This window comes from Zosterops lateralis (assembly GCF_965231275.1).
Source record: "Zosterops lateralis genome assembly, chromosome: 20".
Taxonomy (NCBI): Eukaryota; Metazoa; Chordata; class Aves; order Passeriformes; family Zosteropidae; genus Zosterops; species Zosterops lateralis.
In genome coordinates, this window is record NC_139780.1 from 8994892 (window position 1) to 9015482 (window position 20591).

At 55.0% G+C, this 20591-nt stretch overlaps 1 protein-coding gene across 2 annotated transcripts in view; it reads right to left on the reverse strand.

Moving 5' to 3' along the window:
* The window catches only part of OLFM1 (olfactomedin 1), a 35815-nt gene extending 19434 nt beyond the window's left edge, over positions 1–16381 (reverse strand). The window contains exons 1-2 of one of the 2 annotated variants that reach the window (XM_083875948.1): positions 15560–16381; positions 1088–1237 (exon numbers count right to left, since the gene is read on the reverse strand). In XM_083875948.1, the coding sequence (XP_083732074.1) occupies positions 1088–1237; positions 15560–15625 (216 nt within the window). In that variant the 5' untranslated portion in view covers positions 15626–16381. Of the gene's footprint in view, positions 1–1087; positions 1238–3727; positions 3968–15559 lie in introns of those variants that run through there. The other variant, XM_083875947.1, reaches the window with a different exon arrangement.
* Positions 16382–20591: the final 4210 nt, after the last annotated feature.

The following is a 20591-nucleotide window of genomic DNA, read 5'->3' on the forward strand; positions in this document are numbered from 1 at the left end:
AAACCACCCCAAAAAACCCCACTGAGCACTTCCACCCTCCTGGTGTTATCCCAGGTCTCCCATTCCCAACTCCTGCCCATCAGCAGAGGGCATTGGGTCAAACCCTGGTTGTTCAGAGTGGATGAAGAGTTCTGGGAACACTTTCTGAGCTGCTCAGAAATCCTGCTGCCCCTCAGGAGCAAACCCAGGGCGTTATGGCTGCCAGAGAGAAAAGCTCCAGTTGGGATTATTTTTAGCAGCCTCTGACAACCCAAAGAATTGTTTTAGGGGCTGAACGTTTCCTGGCTGGCTTTTTATTGTCCTCAGCACATGGGGAAATCAGTTAAGTGGAAGTTTAATATTGTTAGAGGGAATTAATACAGCAGCTTCCCCCCAAAGCAGCAGGAGGAAAATTCTTTTGTCATGCACGGCACAGGCCAATCCAGCATTAGGGGCTGGGGTTTAATTATACATCCAGCACAGGAGCCAGCTCAGATTTGCAAGAGAAGAGCACAATTTCACATGAAACAGCATTACTTCACTGAAATCTATTATCTGGAAAATTTCTTGTTATTGGGGATGTTTCCCTAATGAGATTCTTTGATCTTTTTGGACAGCAGACTATTAAAAACTAATCAAGGGGATGTCAACGTTAGGAAGAAAACCACTGGGTGTCATCTCTGTGCTACCTGCTGGAGACAGCTGCGCAGGGTTTTACTTGACCTTTTTAATACCACCTTGCCCAGGAGAGCTTGGCTTTGGGCTTTTAATTCTCTCTCCTCTCCTGTTGCTGAGTCTGCTTTGAAACTGCTTGTGCCAACAGAATGAAAAAAGGGGATTTTTTTTTTAATTTTTTTTTTTTTGAGATACAGTTCAATATTGGTGCTTTGATCTCAGCAGTTTTCCCTGGACCTTAGGCCAGGCTTTCCTCTCAGGAAACACTGAAGAGATTTCTCCTCCTGCCTGCAGCTGATCATTCCCCACTACACACAAACTACAGCACGGCAAAGCCCTCCCAAGGGGTTCTCCCTCAAAACCAAAGCTCAGCTCAAGGTTTTTTACCCCACCAAACCACACTTTGGCCAGAAGGGGCCGAGCACTTTTTTACCTTTTCTAGGAGTTGTCTCAGCTGCTTTGTCCTGGCGTCGCGCGAGCACATCGTCTGCTGAGGTGCCACCACTGTGCATATACACCGGCCCTCGCTGTCCTGGGCAGAGCTGTACACCTGCCAGCTTTCCTCTGGGTTGGTAGGCAACACCTAATTAACACAGGGAGAGGTGGGTTAATTAAACAGGGGCTGTGGGGGTGAAGGGGAAGGAGGGCAGGGGGGACGTGGAGCTGTGCTGGAGGCTCCTCCGAGGGCCCAGCTGGCAACATTGCACTTGGAATGCAAAAATATGGATCGGGGACGAATGAAAGGAGGGTCTGAAAAAGGAGAGCAAGAGCTGAAAACACGAAGGCAGCGCAAGTGGGAAAGAGTGGAGACACGGAAAGGCACCAACAGTGAGAATTGCAGGAGCAGGACAGCGCTGGGGGCCCCCTGCCCTGCTGAGGGGACAGCGCTTGGCTTGTCCCTAACACCGCGACAGGGACGTGGCCGAGCCCCCAGGGCGGGCACAGCGCCCTGCCCAGGGCTGAGCACCGCTCTGTGCTCTGCAGAGCCCTCCCGGAGCCGGCGGCAGGTCACTGTGCTCAGCGCACCACACGGCGAGTCTCCTTCCCCCTTTTCCCTGCCGGATTCCCCGGGGACCAGGAGCATCCCCACACACCCAGCTCCCTCCACTGCGGGCAGGGAGAGCCCGGAGCGCAGCCCTGTGCAGAATTCCAGCGGGGAGGGGATTCCAGCAGCGCCTGAGCCTGCAGGACACGCCAGGGAGGGAGCCCTGCCTCAAACACGGCTCGTTCCCCTGTGCCCCCCAAACCTCCCCGCTCTTCATTCGCCTTTGCTCTCACCATCATTCAATCCCAGCCCAGGCTCGGAGCACTTTGTCACCGTGTCCCCAAAGCAATCTTTGCACGGCTTTGCCACAGAACAGATCACCCTGCAAATGCCCACGCTGACAGACGCACAAAAATTGGATTCCCTGGCTAAAACAACCGAGGGAGGAAAAAAATAAAACGGATCTCATAAAGCCTGACAACGTGGGAAAAAATGAAATAAAATTCCCAGCTTCATTCAGTCAGCAGCACAAGCGGCGCACGGAATTGCCTGGGAAGAGCAGAGCTGCAGTAGCGGAGCTCCGGCAGGAGGCACAGGAGCGGGCAGCTTGCAGGGGAAAGGTGCTCGCTCTCCCTGCTCGGGAACACAGACAGACACACAGACAGACGGACTGGGATGATTCTCCCAGCCATTCCCCAAGTGGGAAGCTCAGGCACAGCCCCAGCCCCGCAGCAGAGCAGGGACAGGGCACGTCCAGCCCCGCACACGGCGAATTCCCGGCCACATCCCCATCCCCATCCCCATCCCCATCCCCATCCCCATGCCCATCCCCATCCCCATCGCGGCGGGCGCGGATCGCGGAGGGAGCGCAGCGGAGCCCCCGGACCCGCAGCCGCTCCCCGCGGGGTCTGCAGAGGCCACCAGGGAAAGTTCGCATCCCTTCGGCTGCGGGGACCGTGCGGGGGACACCGGGGTCCCCCCAGCCGTGAGTATGATGGGGAGAGGAGAGGAGAGGAGAGGAGAGGAGAGGAGAGGAGAGGAGAGGAGAGGAGAGGAGAGGAGAGGAGAGGAGAGGAGAGGAGAGGAGAGGAGAGGAGAGGAGAGGAGGAGAGGCGCTCCCTGCACCGTCACCCCCATCCCCTGCCCGCACCCCCTGAGGCATTGAAGACTGTAGTCAAAATAGATAGTGCTGAGATAATGTAGCTAAGACTTCCCTTTTGCTAACAGAAGGCAGACTAAAGAAACTGATAAGGAACTGATAAATCATGAGAACTGTCAAACTAGAGCTTCTGCATCCTGAATAATCAATAGGCCCTATGAACACAATACAATCATAAATCAAACAGTCCTGGGAAAAACAGGATTTAGCTGTCACAAACAGTAAAGATTAAAAAGTCAAAGCTGAAGAAGACAATCTTACTTCATCATTTTGGGACCCCACCCCATTAAAAAGACCACCGACCCATTTCAAAGAACAAACTACGCATGCTTGGTGGCTTTTTGGGCTAATTACCATACAAAGCAGAGAATGAGAGGTATCAAAGCTATGAATATGCATTTGTAGTTTGTGTATTCAATACTCCTGTAGATAAAAGCCCCTGTGATGATCTGTAAATTGCGCGTGTGTTTCTGGGAGCTATCCCACACGCTGCCCGGCGTCGTAATAAACATACACTTTCTAACTTTAAACTGTTAGAGAGTCTTTGTCCGTCATAGTTGGATATTGGTATTAGATCAATGTCCATAGTTTTTTAATAAATCACCCCCTGTCCCCCAGCGCCCCATCCCCGCTCCCGCAGCGCGGCGGGGACTCTGTGCCGAGGGGACGCTGCCCCACCCTGCCCGCCAGGGGACAGCCCGGGCGAGGAGAGATGGGATGGGACAGCCCGGGGGACACCGGGGCGGGGAGGGACTGGGCGGCGGCGGGGAGCAGCCGCAGGGACGCTCCGGGATGCGGGGACACTCCGGGGATGCTCCGGGGATGCTCCGGGATGCGGGAATGCTCCGGGACGCTCCTGGATGCTCCCGGATGCTCCAGGACGCTCCGGGCCGCTCCGGGCAGCCCTCCCCGTGTCCCCCCGCACTTACTCCCGTGCTGCGGTCCAAGGTGCCGCCCGTGGCCGCCGTGAGTTTGGTGGTGTTGAGCCCCACGAGGGAGGGCAGCGTCTGCGACATCCAGTTGGTGATCATGGCCATGGTGCTGAGGACGACTCCAATCTTGAGTAAAGGCACAGACATGTCTGCGGGGGGGGGCGGCAGGCACCCTTCATTCTGCACCGGCGCCGGGCTCCATGCCGCTGCCTTCGGGCTGCGCCAGCCGCCCCTCCGCCGCCGCCGCTCGCCGCCGGCCCATCGTCCTCCTTCCTTCCTTCCTCCTCCTCTCCCTGGGCGCTGTGTGTCCCCGCTGTGCCCGCAGCCGGAGCCGAGCCGGGCTGGCTCCCTGCGCCCGCCGCCGCCGGGCGCGCCCCAGCCGGAGCCAGCGGCTGCAGGAGGCGGAACCGGGGCGGGACCCGAGCGGGAGGGGCGGGCACAGCCCAAACCAGCCGCGGACACTGCGGTGGGCGAGCGGGGGAGAGAGGGAGGGGACTGACAGTGCAGCGGGGGAGGGAGGGCTGGGGAGAGGGGAGGAAAGGTTTGGGGAGAAGAGAGTGGGAGGGGAGGCTCGGGGAAAGGGGAGTGGAGGGATGGAGGGAGGGATGGATGGATGGATGGATGGATGGATGGATGGATGGATGGAGGGATGGATGGATGGATGGATGGATGGATGGATGGATGGATGGATGGATGGATGGATGGATGGATGGATGGAGGGATGGATGGATGGATGGATGGATGGAGGGATGGAGGGATGGAGGGATGGAGGGAGGGAGGGAGGGAGGGAGGGAGGGAGGGAGAGGTGTGGGGAGAAAAGGTTTGCAGGTGGAAGGTTTGGGGGTGAAGGATCTGGGGGTAAAAGGTCTGGGGAAGGAGGAGAGAAGGGAAGAAGAGGAGAAAAATTATGGGGAGGAAAGATTTAGGGACAGGGAAGTGGTGGGAAGGAGAAAAAAAATCGGGAGAAATGATTTGGGGAAAGGGGAGCAAAGGAAAGAAAAGAAAAAAAATTATGGGCAGAAAATATTTGGGGAGAAGAATTGTGGAGAAAAGATTTGCAGAGAGGGGGGAAAATGGGGAGAAAAGGTTTCTGGAGAAGAGGTTTGGGGAGAGGTAAAAGAATTAGGGAGAAAAGGTCTGGGGAGAAGGGAAAGAATTGGGGAGAAGAGGAGAGACTGAGCAGAGGCAAACAGGCGTGGGGAGGGGAGGAAAAGGTTTGGGGAGAGGGAAGAAGAATTGAGGAGATAAATTGAGTGGGGGACAGGAATGAGGAGAGTGAGAAGATGGGGGAGGAGGTGGAAAGGGGTTTGGGGAGCAGGAGGAAGGGATTTTGGGGAGGAGGTGGAGGGGATTTTGGGGAAGCAGGAGGAGATTTTAGGGAGCAGGAGGGGATTTTGGAGAGGCTGTGGAAGGGATTTTGGGGAGCGGGGGGGGATTTTGGGGGTCGCGGCTCCCCCGCTGCGGCGCTGGGGCGCCCTCTGGCGGCTGCGGGCGGCGCTGCGGGCCGGGGTCGCTCGGTGGTCGCGGGGACAGAGCGGGGACACAGCGGGGACACAGCGGGGACACCGCGGGGACACAGCAGAGCCGGGCCAGGACCAAGGGGAGCCGGCGCAGTTCAGCCCGGGGTGACCCGCACAGAGCCGCGGGTTTGGGGAGCCCCGCGGGTCCCCTGTGGTGGCCGGGTCCGGGCGGGCTGTCACAGCATCCCCACAGCCCCCACTGTCACCTCGGCACGTCCCGCCACCGCAGCGCCTCCTCAGCCCCAGGGATGAGCCGAACCTCCCTGCCCGCCCCGTCCTGCTCCCACCCATTCCCTGCCGAGGGGGCAGAGGGCACACGGCCTGTCCCTGCTGCCAGCCCGGGATGTCCCCTGGCCTTGGGCACCTCTCAGGTGTCCCCAGGCCATTTGCAGAGCTGCCCCAGTGACTTCAGAACCAAAATCTCCGATCAGCAGAACTCCACAGTCCCTCCACATCCTTCCCTGAGAGGACCTTGGAGCTGACACAGCAATGACCCCCCCGTCCCTCTGCAGGGACAGCAGTGACATCCCCTGCCCTGTGGCACTGCCCCAGCCTTGACATTAATGCAGGAAGAGCCTCAGCTGTCCCGTAACCTGGCCCTGGGAGCCACCACATTTCCACGGGAGTCTGGCCCCCCCAGAGCTGCTGTTCCCATGGGGTGGATTCTTGGGGTGGAGGTTTTGCTGCCCCAAAACCTCGACCCAGGAAGCCCCAAAATGCCATCCCTGCTGAGCTGGCCTGTCCCACCTCACCAGGACCTTGTCCCTGGCTGGGGATGGGGCTATTGGTGTGGGATTAACCCAGCACAGCCGGGTGGGGCAGAGGGAGCAGGGCTGGGACAGGGCTGGGACACAACTGGGACAGGGCTAGGACAGGGACAGGGCTGGGACAGGGACGGGACAGGGGCCGGGCTGGGACAGGAATGGGAGAGGGACAGGGCTGGGACAGAGATGGGACAGGGATGGGACAGGACTGGGACAGGGATGGGACAGGGATGAGACAGGGCTGGGACAGGCCCAGCACAGCCCAGTGGAGCTGTTCCTGCAGGGAGCTCTCAGAAATGAAGCATTTCCACATTCAGCAGTTCCAGCAGGTGGAGGACTGGAGATGAGTTTGAGCAGCAGTGCTGGTGCCAGGCCTGATCCTGTCCCTGTGACAAACCCGAGGCACAGCAGGGCACTGCCAGCTGCTCTGTGCCAGGCTGCAGCAGCTGGGATCCCTTCCCAGCACCTCCCATCCATGTCCCCCTTCCCAGCTCCACTCCAGCTGAGGCAGCTGCTGCAATAACAAGGAAACCCTGCTGCCCTCTGAACCCCACCCTGCCCTGCTTTGGGGATACACAAACTGCCTCCACCCCATGGAATCAGCTTCTCCCAGCCCAGAAAAAATTGGGAAACTAAAGGAGAAAGGCATCTGCATCCCTTCCCATCCCTGCTGCTGGGGGGGCAGGGTGGGATCAGCAGCTGCCTCAGGCTGGGGGTGCAGGAACAGCTTCCCCAGGCAAAAAAAAACCCCAAAGCTTGGCTGTCTTCCACCTTTTAGCAGGAATCCCTGTTCTCCCAGGGATCTTCTGCTGTGCTCAGCACTGTGGCAGCCCAGGCCTTGATTGCTCCTCTGATTTCCCATCATATCAAACCCTTGAGTACTGCACTTAAATCATCCCAACCTTCCTTTGGGAGCGGAATTTGCCCATGAAGTTTATCCCTCGCATTTCTCTGCCCCAGACACACACACACAGGATTCAGTCCTGAGGATACTTCAGTATTTAAATGGGGGTAAGAACCTCTCCTGCGCTTTTATTCTGGATTCAATGGGACAAAAATCACTCCTGTGCCTTGCCCTGGATCCCACCTGGGCTCAAACCTCATTTCCCAGCTGTGCCTGCAGCTGGTTCCATTCATATCCCCTTGCAATGCTCTGCCATGATTAAAGCTCCTCCAAACAGGGTGAGCAGAGCACAGAAAGAGGAGCCACAGATCCCTACTAAGGATTCCCATTACTGGGAATCATTTCCCGGGGTTTGAGCAGGGGGAGGGAGGCAGAACTGTTCTGTTTCCCTGGAAAAAAACCCTTCATGTCAGTTGAAAGAGGAGCTGTACCTGGAATAATGGGGGGAAAGAGAAATCCTGGGGGTTTTTCTTTCTTTCTCCTGCTTTCAGTGTTTATGAAAGAATCAAAAGCAGCACTTATGGGGGGTTTTATTTGGTTTTTTTCATTGCTGCCAAGATTAATGGAGTTAAGGAAGGGACATCAAAATGTTGTTCCAGACCTTTTCAGAGACTTCTCCATGCATTAATTAATTCTTGGGTCACAACTCTTCCCCAAGGAAGCTGAACCCACTCCAGGTGCCCCAAAGCAGATGGACAAAGAGGCTCCCAGGAGCTGCTGTTTCCCTTTTGTAGGGCTGTGCAGAGGGAGGAGCTGGTGGCTGCTGGTGTGTGATGAGGTGGACCCAGCAGGACAATGACTTTTGTCACTTGGTGCCTGACACAGAAACTCTGCCTCACCCTCATCATCTGCCTGGCTTTAAAAGCCCAGCATGGCCAAAAAAACACCACCTCAAACCAAAATACACCCCACAACCACAAAACAAACAAACAAAACAACAAACCACCAAAACCAAACCAAAACAAAAAGAAACCCCAAACAAAAAAACCCTGACCAAAAATCCAACGAATTTTCCAATGAAAGGCAAAGGGAGACCTGCCTTTCCTCAGGCTGGAGCACAAGAGAGAAACCAGTAGGGAAAAAACTCAGGTGGCCCTGTCTGAGCTTTTGGCATTCCCTGATGGGGCTTTCCAGAGCACAGCTGGATGCTGCTCCTTAAAAAGTGAGTTTTCCACCGCCACATCTGCAGGAACCCCTGGACTGGTGCAGTTCACCTTCCTCCTGGTCCTTAAAAAGCAAATTTTCCACCACCACACCTGCAGGACTCCCTGGACTGCTGGAGCTCACCCTTCTGGTCACTTTGGAGGTTTTGCAAAAGAAAACCCTTCTGCTGTCACTGTGTCCCATCAGAGCAGGGGGTGCTCCCAAAAATAAAATAAAGAGGAATTCCAGGACTGCCCTGTCTATTCCCCTCCTGCTGTCAGCAGTGAGCCAATTGCACAAGGAACAAAAGATCCTTTTTGGGTTTGTTTGTTTGTTTGTTTTATTTTTTTTCTTTTTTCTTCCTTTTTTGTTTTGTTTTTTCTTTTTTTTTTTTTTTTGTTTGTTTTGTTTTGTTTGGGTTTTTTTGGGGGGGTTTCTTTGTGGTTTTTTTCTCCTTTTTTTTTTTTTTTGCTCTTTATCTCTTTTTTATTTGGGGTTTTTTTCCTTTTTTTCCTTTTTTTCTCCTTTTTCTCTTTTGTTCTTTGATTTTTTCTCTTTTTTCTCTTTTTTCTTTTTTTTTTTTCTTTTTTTTTGTTTTTTTCTCTTTTTTTTTTTTTTTTTTTTTTTTTTTTTTTTTTTTTTTTTTTTTTGTCATTCATCCATTCCAAGCAGAGAAAAAACAGCAACGGGAGATAAAACCACAGAACGGGGTCTTCCGGAACAGCTCCCGGGTGGAAAACTCCTCCAGTGGCGGGAAGGGCTGAGGCAGAGCGGGCTCTGTGCCCGGACAGGGTCAGGGTGTGCAGGGGGACAATCCCCGGGTGGCAGCGGGGACACGGCGGTCACTGTCTCCCTCTCCTGGCTGCTTCCAGAAGAGGTGCCCAAATTCCTCTCGTTACCAAGTTTTTGCTGGGGATGATGCCCAGGGCAGAGAATTCCTATTCAGTACCAGATTTAGCTGCTCCAAACATGGATTTTCACCGCCCCAAACCTCGCTGCTGCCTCGGGGACACCTCAGGGGACACTTTGGGAAGGGAATTTGTCCATGAAGTTTATCCCTCGCATTTCTCTGCCCCAGACACACACACAGGAATCAGTCCTGAGGATACTTCAGTATTTAAATGGGGGTAAGAACCTCTCCTGCGCTTTTATTCTGGATTCAGTGGGACAAAAATCCCTCCTGTGCCTTGCCCTGGATCCCACCTGGGCTCAAACCTCCTTTCCCAGCTGGCAGCTCCTGGCCTGGCAGGGCAGGACTGGGGAATTCTGAGGGTTGGGGTGTGGGATGAGCCCCAATCCTGCTCCTTCCAGCTCCTCCTCTCCCTCCTGGAATTCTGTGGGATGGGCTGGACGCTCTGGGGTCTGTCCTCTCTGGAAGGGCTTGGCTGTGGAATTTCAGGGAGCCTTGTGGAAAGCCTGGACTGAGATTTTCCTCCCTCCTGCAGCTGATGGAGGGGCTCTGATCCATCCCTTTGCTGCCTCCAGTGACTCCTTCCACCCCTCCTGGATCCCTGACCCAGGCCAGGCTGCCCCTGTGATGCACCCCTGCCCCAAGGTGGGGTAGGAGAGCTGTGGGCAGGAGAGAACCCCCAAAAACCCTAAAAACCGGGCTGGGGGGCTGTGCCCCCTGGCACCACATGGCTCCTGTGGCTGCTGAGGACACAGAGATGCCAGCCCAGGGCTCTGAGCCCACCCTGTGCCCTCTGCCCAGCACCTCAGAGCCACAGAGACAGGCCTGGACTCTGCTCTGGGCAGGAGGAGGAGGTTTCTCATCCCTCTCTCAACAATTCTCATCCCTCTCTCAACAATTCTCTTCCTTTCCTTTCCTTTCCTTTCCTTTCCTTTCCTTTCCTTTCCTTTCCTTTCCTTTCCTTTCCTTTCCTTTCCTTTCCTTTCCTTTCCTTTCCTTTCCTTTCCTTTCCTTCCCTTCCCTTCCCTTCCCTTCCCTTCCCTTCCCTTCCCTTCCCTTCCCTTCCCTTCCCTTCCCTTCCCTTCCCTTCCCTTCCCTTCCCTTGTTTTGAGGTATCCAAAATTCACCTGGGGGGCAGCCACACCCTCCCGAGGGGACAAACCCTTTGCCCAAATAAAAGTGAAGGAAGGAAAGAAAGTGTCAATTTAATACCCCAAAGAGTGACCAGGACACCAGCTCTGTGTGAAAATTGAGGTGACTCCAGGGACAGCCACATTTTGGGCTCAGGCAGCCCAAGCTGCAAGACAATGAACTCCCAGCTCTGGACACTCCCTGCAACTGCATGAAAAACACTGAATCCTCTCCTTTCCTTCAGGAGAGAGAACTCTGCAAGGAAACCTCCCCTTCACGAGTCTAAACCTGTGTTTAGCCACAGCCGCCCTTGTCACTGAGCCCAGGATGTCCCAGCAGTGCCAAGAGCTGTCAGAGCCTCTGGGCCAGACCAGAACCCCTTAAACGCAGCCCAGGCTCCCCAGGTTCCTGGTTTTGAGTGCTCTGGTTGGGGAGGAGGATTTTTTTGGCACGTTTCCCTGGGTCAGGCACACACCTCCAGCCCCAGAGTGACTTTCCCAGGGAAGAATTGCTCCCTGTGCTGCTTTCTAACAAACACAGCTCTGCTCCTGGCCTGGGGATGAATCCTGATATTGTACCCCTGGTGTCCTTCCAGCATGGGCTGGGAACAGGACTGGGGTCCTGAGCAGGGAAAAAGGGGCCCTGAGAAGGGAAAAAGGGTCCCTGAGAAGGGAAAAAGGGGTCCAGGAGCACAGAAAAAGGGTCCCTGAGTAGAGAAAAAGGGTCCAGAGAAGACAAAAATGGTCCCTGAGCAGGGAAAAGGGGTCCCTAAGCAGGGGAAAAAGGATCCTGAGAAGAGAAAAAGGGGTCCCTTAGCAGAGAAAAAGGGTCCTGAGCAGGGAAAAGGGGCTCCTGAGCAAGGAAAAAGGGTCCATGAGTGGGGAGAAAGGATCCCTGAGCATGGGAAAAGGGTCCCTGAGCAGAGAAAAAGGATCCATGGGCAGGGAAAAGAGGTCCATGAGCACAGAAAAGGGGTCCCTGAGCAGAGATAAAGGGTCCCTGAGCAGGGAAAAGGGGTCAGGGCTCCAGGTGAAGTCAGTCTGACTGGCAGCAGGGCTCAGCTCCAGCAGAGCTGTAACAACCAACAGCTCCAGCCTCCAAAAGCAGGAAAATCAGGATTTCCAGCTGCTCTCTCCCCACATTTGGGATTTGCTGGTGCCAGGGCACATCTCTGTGTCTCTGCTTCTCCAATCCACCTTCCCCAGCCTGCCTGGGCCATCCTCTCAGGTATCCCAAAAAGCCCCAAATCCCACTCCTGGGGTGTCCCAGCCTTGTCCCCTTTTGTCCCCAGCTCCAGCAGAGCAGAGCAAAGGCCACATTTCCCCCTCTCAGCTCCAGGAGCTTCCCCCACTGCCAGCTCCTCTCTTTAATTCCCTCTGATAGTAATTAGCTTTGTATTACGTATGATGCTAATACTGATTACAAGGACTGATAACTCGAGCAATAAATACGACCCAGGGCTGGAAATTACCTCTCTCTTTTTTTTTTTTATTGGTTCGAGCTGGAGTTAGCCAGACGAGGCACAAATTGGTTTATGAGACAGCTGCCTCCTGTTCCAGGCTGCAGATTTGCAGCTTAATCCTCACCCTTCTCCACGTGGCTCCCCTGGCAGGGGGAGGAAGAGCCTGGGCACCAAACTGGGCACTGGGAACTTCTCCATGGGCAGAAGGGAGCTGGGCTGGGCATTGCTGAGCCCTGCCAGGGCTCTCCCTTCCCCCAAACCTGAGGTTCTTTTAGGAAAATCAACGGGAAAGTTAATATAATTAATATAATTAATTTTTTTATTATTTTTTTTCTCCTCTTGCAGAAGCCCTAAACGTTTCCTATCTGCCTGCTCCAGCAAGGTGTTGCTTCCTGTGTGGTTCCCATCATTACTGAGGTGGGGGATGTGGGAGCAACTTTGAGGGATAGCAGGAGGTTTTCAGTGAAATATCCCAGCAAAGGACCAAAGGACAGGTCAGACAGACAGACACACAGACACACAGACAGAGCATCCCAGCCCCCCTCTGCTGATAGTCCTGCCTGTCCCACAGCAGGATTGAGATTTGTCCCCCTGGCAGATCCTTGGAGAGCAGAACTTGGCTCTGCTCCTGCAGGGACACCAGGAGAGCTGTCCTGGGTGTCCCCAAGAGGAGGACAAGGACAGGAACCCCACACTTTGCCCAGGAGGGCCCAGAGCTGCACCCCAGGGTGCCCAGAGCACCTCTGCCTCCCCATCCCAGCACCCAGCCAAAAATGGGGCATTTCAGGGCTGGATTGTGACCCTGGCAAGGCACAAAAAGCAGCTCAGAGAGAGAGGAAAGCCCAGAGCCTCGTGCAGGGCTGGCTGTGGGCTCCTGCCACTCCCCCCAAGCCCACGCGGGGATCGAGGGACAGGACAAAGAACCGGGTGGGATTTAGGGGAAAACTCCATCCACCTCAGGCAGGTCTCCAAGCCCCCAGCAAGGCAGGGGTGCAGCCCTCAGCCTGTGCAGCATCACCCAGCACCCTGTGCAGCATCACCCCTGTACAGCATCACCCAGCACCCTGTGCAGCATCACCCCAGCACCCTGTGCAGCATCACCCAGCACCCTGTGCAGCATCACCCAGCACCCTGTGCAGCATCACCCCAGCACCCTGTGCAGCATCACCCAGCACCCTGTGCAGCATCACCCAGCACCCTGTGCAGCACCACCCCAGCACCCTGTACAGCATCACCCCAGCACCCTGTACAGCACCACCCCAGCACCCTGTACAGCATCACCCAGCACCCTGTGCAGCATCACCCAGCACCCTGTGCAGCATCACTCCTGTACAGCATCACCCAGCACCCTGTGCAGCATCACTCCTGTACAGCATCACCTAGCACCCTGTGCAGCATCACTCCTGTACAGCATCACCCAGCACCCTGTGCAGCATCACCCCTGTACAGCATCACCCAGCACCCTGTGCAGCATCACCCCTGTACAGCATCACCCAGCACCCTGTACAGCATCACCCAGCACCCTGTGCAGCACCACCCCAGAACCCTGTGCAGCATCACCCCAGCACCCTTCCTGCCCCCCGGGGGGACACCCCAGGGTGCTGCAGCCCCCACACCTCGCAGACACCTCCCTTCCCTTCAGAAACCCTTCCAAGCCCGTTTAAGAGCCAGCTCTGCCCATCCCTCCCTCCCTGTGAGCTGGCCCGTCACTGCAGCCAGGGACTGGAGGGGACAGCAGCACCTCCCGCATCAGCGGGGAAAGCTGAAATCAGCCCCTCCGTGCCCCAAACCTCCCCCCCGGCTGTGGGGTGTCTGTAGGGCCGGGGAGAGGCAGGGCAGGCACAGACTGGGCGGTGCCGGGGCTGGGAGGGGATTTGGGGATGCACCTGGCACTGAACTCCGGGAGGGCTCCGCAGCGCCGGCAGAGCCCCAGGGACACGGCCACCTGCCCCGGTGGGCACTGCAGGGCTGAGCCACCCCCGGCAGGGCTGGGCTGGGCTAAGCCAGGCTTTAGCGGGGGCTCAGAGCTCCCACCGGCCCCAAGGGCAGGGCACAGTGCCCGGGACCAGCCCCAGCCCCAGCCCAGGGCGGCTTTGGGCTCCCTGTGCCCACCCCGGGCTGGAGTCTGCTGCCAAAGTTGAGGTGCTGCAGTCACTGAGGGGGTGAGGAGAGGGGAGAGCAGGCAGGCAGGGCAGCAGCCTGGCTTTTCCCATGCTATTCCCATCCTTTTCCCTTGCTTTTTCCATCCTTTTCCCATGCTTTTCCCATGGAAACCCCCCGGAGCAGAGCGATGCTGACAAGGCCGATCAGGGGGTGACAACACCCCTCTGCCCAGGCTGTGGCTGTGACCCCTGGGGCAGCTGGGGTGACAAATGACATCCCTCCCTGTCACAGTGACCATCCCCAGCCGTGTCCTGGCGGTCGTGGCTCTTTGTCCGGCGCGGCGCATGCGCATGGCCTCCCCTGCTCACACACAATGGGCTCCTGCTGCTGCTCCCCTCCCTCCTCATTCTCACACACACACCCTGGGTCTGTCTGCTCCCCTCCCTCCTCATCCTCACACACACCCCCTGGGTCTGTCTGCTCCCCACCCTCCTCATCCTCACACACACACCCTGGGTCTGTCTGCTCCCCACCCTCCTCATCCTCACACACACACCCTGGGTCTGTCTGCTCCCCTCCCTCCTCATCCTCACACACACACCCTGGGTCTGTCTGCTCCCCACCCTCCTCATCCTCACACACACACCCTGGGTCTGTCTGCTCCCCTCCCTCCTCATCCTCACACACACACCCTGGCTTTGTCTGCTCCCTCCCCTCCCCTGCCACAGATTCTGGGTGGTTTAGGCAGCTCTCCTTGCTGGAGGGGCAGGGGAAATGCTCAGAGGGGGCAAAGCCAAAAAAGGCTCCGGCGGCTCAAACTTCAGCAGTGGGGACAGTGACAGGGACAGGGAGGGCTTTGTCACTGGGAGAAAGGGAGGAATGATCTCCATGGAGCATCCAGGATGAGAGCCCAGCTGCTAATTGCTCCTACACTAAGAAGCCTCCATTCCCTTCCTATTTATAGCTGCTTTTTCTTCCTTTTTTTTTTTTTTTTTTTTTTTTTTTTTTTTTTTTTTTTGGTGCTTCCAGGCAGCGCCACAATTAACCCCACAATCTAGAGCATCCTCTTGCAATTACTTTTTTTTCTTCCTTTCTTCAGCGACTGGTGAAAAAAAAAACAAAAACCAACAAAACCCCCCCAAAAAAACACCCCAAAAGGCAATCACCCTGCTTGCCTCTGGAAGTCAAATGGAGTTTCATTTCCACTTGCAGGAGGGATTTGGGTGCCTCTTTTCCTCACCCCACAACCCCACAGCTCACTCAGCCCAGGGGCTGGGATAGGAAGGAAAAGCATGAAAATCCAGGAAAAAAAAATAATTTAAACAAAAGCAGGTGGAGTGGGCATAAATAACCTGCCCCTGTCTCCCAGCAGGCTGTCACAGATGGGAACACCAAGGGACATTTAAATGTCACCTAAAGCCAGCAGAGCTACCCCCACCCAGGAGCCGGCGGGGTGACAGGGAGGGCCAGCTCTCCCCCTGTCCCTGTCCCTGTCCCCACCCGGGACAGCCCCTCACACCATCCCCGGCATTGCCCAACTTGGCCGAGCCCGAACCCCGCACAGGGGGGTCCCCAAATTCCCCGTGACCCCTCCTCAAGCCCACAACTCCAGCAGGGAGATGCCCCCATCACCTCAGCATGGGGCACCCCTTGTGTGCCCACCCCTGTGTGCCCCCAGCCCAGCCCAGCCCATCCCCACCATCCCCATCACCTGTGCCAGGTGCGGCGGGCAGGGCACAGGTGATGCCCGGGGGGGAAAAGGGGCAGGTGCAGCATCTCCCTCTGTTCTCCCCTCGCTGCTCTCGAGGTTTAGCAGAAAATGGCGTTGGGGAGAAAAACGGGAGAGAGCGCGGGAGGATTGGGGAATGGGGAAAAGGAAGAGCTGGACCTACTTGGGTGAGTTCTGTGCCCATGAGGATGAGGAAGCAGAGGGTCAGCAGCTTGCTTGCCGGTCGCATTCTCTCGCAGCCCCGCTCTAGGCAGCTCGCATACAGATCACCGCCGGGCGAGCTCCCTGCGCCGTCCCCGAGCCGAGCTGCCTCCTCGCTCCTTTATTCTTTGTAAGATTTGAATTTATATTTTAAAAAAAAATTAAAAAAAGATGGACAACAAAACGCGATTTAAAAAAAATTAAAAATAATCAAACAACAACAAAAAATAAACCCCAGGCTGGTTTTGCGGGTGGCTCTCAGCACCCTCGGGAAGCGATGCCAGAAATCTGCTCAGCAGAGCCTTCACTTTGCATATTTATTGGGATCCCAGTTTCTCTCCTCTGCTCTCGGTGCTGGCTGTCTGGTAATTTATTTAATTTTTTTTTTTTTTTTTTTTTTTTTAATGGCTCCCCTGCTCCAAAGACATTTGCGAAGAGAAATTCAGCGGAGCACGCAGCGATTATCTCTCCGCTATTGCCAAAAGTTTGCCTGGAAAAGGGGGGTGATGGGGAGAGGACAGGGATTAAAAAAAAAAAAAAAAAAAAAAAAGAAAAAAAAAAAAAAGGAAAAAAAAAAAGAAAGGAATTGGTAGGGCTGGCTACTAGCAGGGGATGGCTGTGGAACAGGATGTGACATCAAGTAAGGCGGGGGAAATTTAACTAAACACGGCTGAGGGAGAGGGGGAAAAGCAGCCGCGGGAGCGAGAGTGAGGCTGCGGGGACCCTGCGGGGAGGAGGGGGTTAAACCCATCCTGAGCCCCCTCCTTAATTCCCATCCTGAACCCCCTCCTCAATTCCCATCCTGAGCCCCTCCTTAATTCCCACCCTTAACCCCATCCTAAATTCCCACCCTGAGCCCCCTCCTCAATTCCCATCCTGAACCCCCTCCTCAATTCCCATCCTGAACCCCCTCCTCAATTCCCATCCTGAACCCCCTCCTTAATTCCCCTCATTAACCCCCTCCTTAATTCCCATCCTGAACCCCCTCCTTAATTCCCCTCATTAACCCCCTCCTTAATTCCCATCCTGAACCCCATCCTAAATTCCCACCCTGAGCCCCTCCCTGCGCGGCCCTGATCTCTGGGCATCCCTCGGGGCAAGGGGGGGATGCTCAGGGATCTGATCCCCCTAAAAACCCCAAACCCCAAACCAGCCCCCCCGGGAAGGCTCCGAGCTCCTTCCTGTGCCAGGCTCGGCTCCCCAGGAATTCCAGGAGGCAGCAGGAGGATGTGAAGATCCTTTTGTCACCTTCTGACCTGCAGTGCCCACCCCACCCCGTCAGCTCCTGCCCCTCATTTCTCTCTCTCAGGCACCCCCTAAATGCTCTCCCAACCCCAGGTTCTTCCAGGACCTCATAAATATTTGGAATATTTTAGTGTGTGGCGCTGCAGGTGAAAAGCATCACCCGCCCCTTGCTCCAGGGATCATCTCTTGGTGATTATTTAACACCACGGCAGAAATTCCTGGTCCACAATTAGGGTTATCCCCCCCTTGATTGCTCCAGAGTTTCTTTACCTGGAGCCTTTGGAAATGGAGCAGGACATGGGATCTGTGTGGGGATATGAGCTGATGCTTTCCCACTTCTGGGATCAGAATTCCTGCATTGGAATGGAATTTTCTGAATTCAGCAGGAAATTTGCAGTGCTGTGGCTGAGCCTCTGTGGGGACAAAAAGCTGAGAACAAACTGGGGAAAAAAAGAGCTTTCTGTGTGTTTCTATCAGCAGATATTGAAGGGAAAGTTGTCCCAGCCCTTTTAGGAGGGTTTTAGCAGCTCCAGACAGGGAATCATCCCATCCCTTTCAGGTGAGCTTGGAAAAGGCAGCCCAGGGAGCGGCTGGGATATCTGGAATATCCCACAGAGATCCCTCCTGAGATACTTCCCTCAGCTCCTGCCTTTAAAGTCAGTGCTTTAGAGCTCATAAAAGCTAAAAAAAAGCATTAAACTCCTCTTGACTTTATGGAGAGCAGCACGAGGAGGAGGCCGAGAGCACCAGTGGAGCTCCAGGGTTTGAACACCTCCTCCCCTGGTGCCCCGGGAGGTGTTTGATCCCCACAGGCACCACCTTCCCCCTGGCAGGGATCACAGCAGGGCAAAAAATAACCCCCAAGTTCAGAGGGAAGAGGAGGAGAAGCGAGTTCCACGTGGCTCTGTGGGTTTTTTTCACTGTTTAAAGCTCCTTCCAAACCCCCCTGAGCAGCTCCTCATCCTCCCTGGGCACCACAAGGCACAGGCAGCAGGGCCTTGGTGCAGCTCAGGAGGCTCCAGGTGCAGCTGGAGCTCCCAGGGCTTAAAATGGATTGGGGAGAGGCAGAGCCAGCAATGAGAGCTGCTTCCACACACAAAAAATATTCAACAAACCAGCTCAGCTTCACCTGGAAAGTTGCTGCACCCATGGAGGGTGATTTCAGTTTGGTTCATAGTTCAGAGAAGAAACCTCAGCTTGTTTTACACAGACAAGGCTCTGAAATGGCCTTTTTTCAGGACACCAAATATTTTTTTCCCCCTATCCTTTGGTTTTATACACATCCAGTTTTATTGACCTTCATGGTTTGTATGTGGGCAAAAGCATCAGCCCTGCAATTGGTTTAATTCCTTCCTCTTTTGAAGTGGTTCTGAATTAATATCAGAAAAGTAGTTCTGAGTTAATATCAACAGTATTTCTGTAAAGTATTAATTTCAGAAAAGTATTTCTGAATTAATATCAACAGTATTTCAAAAATATCAAAATATTGGTATTCTGTTGATATTAATTTCAGAAAAGTATTTCTGAATTAATATCAACCAAATACCAATATTTAAATAATATTAAAATCAGCCTCCTGATTGAACTGGAGCTCCAGAGGAGGAGGCCCTGCATGGTCCTGCTCTCTGGGAGCTCCACTCCCAGGACAGAAATCACAGAAACCACCAGAAATAAAAAAGGGAAAATAAAATAAAATAAAAATCACCCAATGGGAAACGCAGCTCAGATCTTTTGATTCCCACAGTGTCTTTGCTCAGACTTTGAAAAACACCTCCTCGAAATTTGGAAGGAGTTCAAGGTCTGGAGCACCTCTGCCCGTGGAGTGAGGCTGAAGAGGCTCCAGCTTTTTCCCCAGGAAAAGGGAGGGCTGGGAGGAGGCTGCCCCAGGGAAGCTTTCTGTACATGAAGACTCTTTTATCTTCTTAAAAAAAAAAAAAAAAAAAAAAAAAAGGCAAAGCAAGAGTCCACAGTTTGGAGTAGAAATAGGGCCTGGTTTCTTCTTCTTTTTCCGCTCAGGGGAAGATAATCAGGCTGTGAAATAATTCAGCTGAAGGCACCGTGCCCTGGGCACCAGTGAAACCACAGCCAAGAGCTGCTCCCTGCTCCTCCAGAGAGGAGAGCAGAGGTTCTGTTCCCTGGAACTCCGGCTGTGTGATGGAGCAGAGGAGACAAAACCACATCTGCTTCCTCTTCTTGATGGATGGGAGGAGATGGAGGCCAGGGCTTGGCTCTGCAGATCCTGCTGTCCTCTGAACAGCTGCCAGGGATGGACTGCAGGGGGGGGCAGGGGATGGCAGGGGACATCAGGGGTGGCAGGGGACATTGGGGAGAGCAGGGGACATCGGGGAGGGCAGGGGACATCCCTCTGCAAGGGATGGCAGAGAAGGACAAGGGACATCAGGGGATGGGAGGAGACAGCAGGGAAGGGCAGGGGACACCAGGAAATGTCAGGGGACACCAGGGGATGGCAGGGAAGGGCAGAGGACATCAGGGGATGGCAGGGGACAGCAGGGGATGGCAGGGACGGCAGGGGATGGCAGGGGACATTAGGGGATGGCAGGGACAGCAGGGGATGGCAGGGGACATTAGGGGACGGCAGGGGATGGCAGGGACAGCAGGGGATGGCAGGGCACATCAGGGGATGGCAGGGGACAGCAGGGGATGGCAGGGACAGCAGGAGTGGCAGGGACAGCAGGCAGCCCCTCCTCTGTGCTGGAAAGAAAAGGCACCTGCAGAGCCTCCCCTGCTCATCACTCCTGCACCATCAGTGAGCCCAGATGGATTTTGTCTCCTCCCGGGACCTCTGCCTCGCCTGATATTTTGATGGAATTCCTTCAAGGGCTGCCCAGAGCTGAACTGATGTTCCAAACAGACCCAAACCATCGATTCCTCTGTCAGAGATGTGTCAGGGGTGTCAGACAGGAGGATCTCTGTCGTGGGGCTTCAGGCTGTGTGACAGGAGGATTTGTGCCCCTGGGAGCTCTCATCCCACACACGGGAATGGTTTGGCAATCAATCTGATCCTGAGGGACTGGGAAATGCATCCCAGAGGGATTCAGAGCTGTGTGATCCTCCCCAGCAGCCCGTTCTGTGCAGGCAGGCTCAGAAATGAGCACAGAAATGGCAGATCTCCCTGTGCTGAGCTCTCTCTCTGCTCCTGGGGGCTGTTTTCACCGCCAGAGCCCTCCTGGGGTTGTCCCTGCTCACCTTCACCACCCCAGGACAGCCTCTGGCCATGCAGAGAACACGGAACAGTCCTGGATTAGCCGAGGCAGGAAGGTGACAACTCCCCCAGCTCCCAAAGAGAGTTGTTAGCAAGGAAGGACCCGAGGCAAAGCTGCCTCAGGATCCAGCCGTACCCTGAAAATCAGCAATTCCAGCTGATTTCAGGTGAATTCCCTGGATTTATCATCTTCCCTTAGGACTTGATTTCTTGGTTTGGAGTCAGACAAAGCCACTTCCCTGCATTTTCACCCAATCCCTCAGCACTGGGAATTCAAACTGCCCCCAAAGGCCAGAGGGGATGGGGGTGAGAAGGAAGGTTCAGACACAGATCTGAAAACACGGGAAGGGTTTTATTTTAAAGCCAACATCTCTCATTCTTTGCAGCTGTTCACCTCCCTGCTCGGGAGTGGGCTGAGGAGCAGACACTGCCAGACTTCAGTTCATCCACAAAAGCTTCAGGGAGGGCAGGTCAGGATCCAGGAGTGTGCACCAGGAATGGTAACGGGAATGACACGGGGATGGGG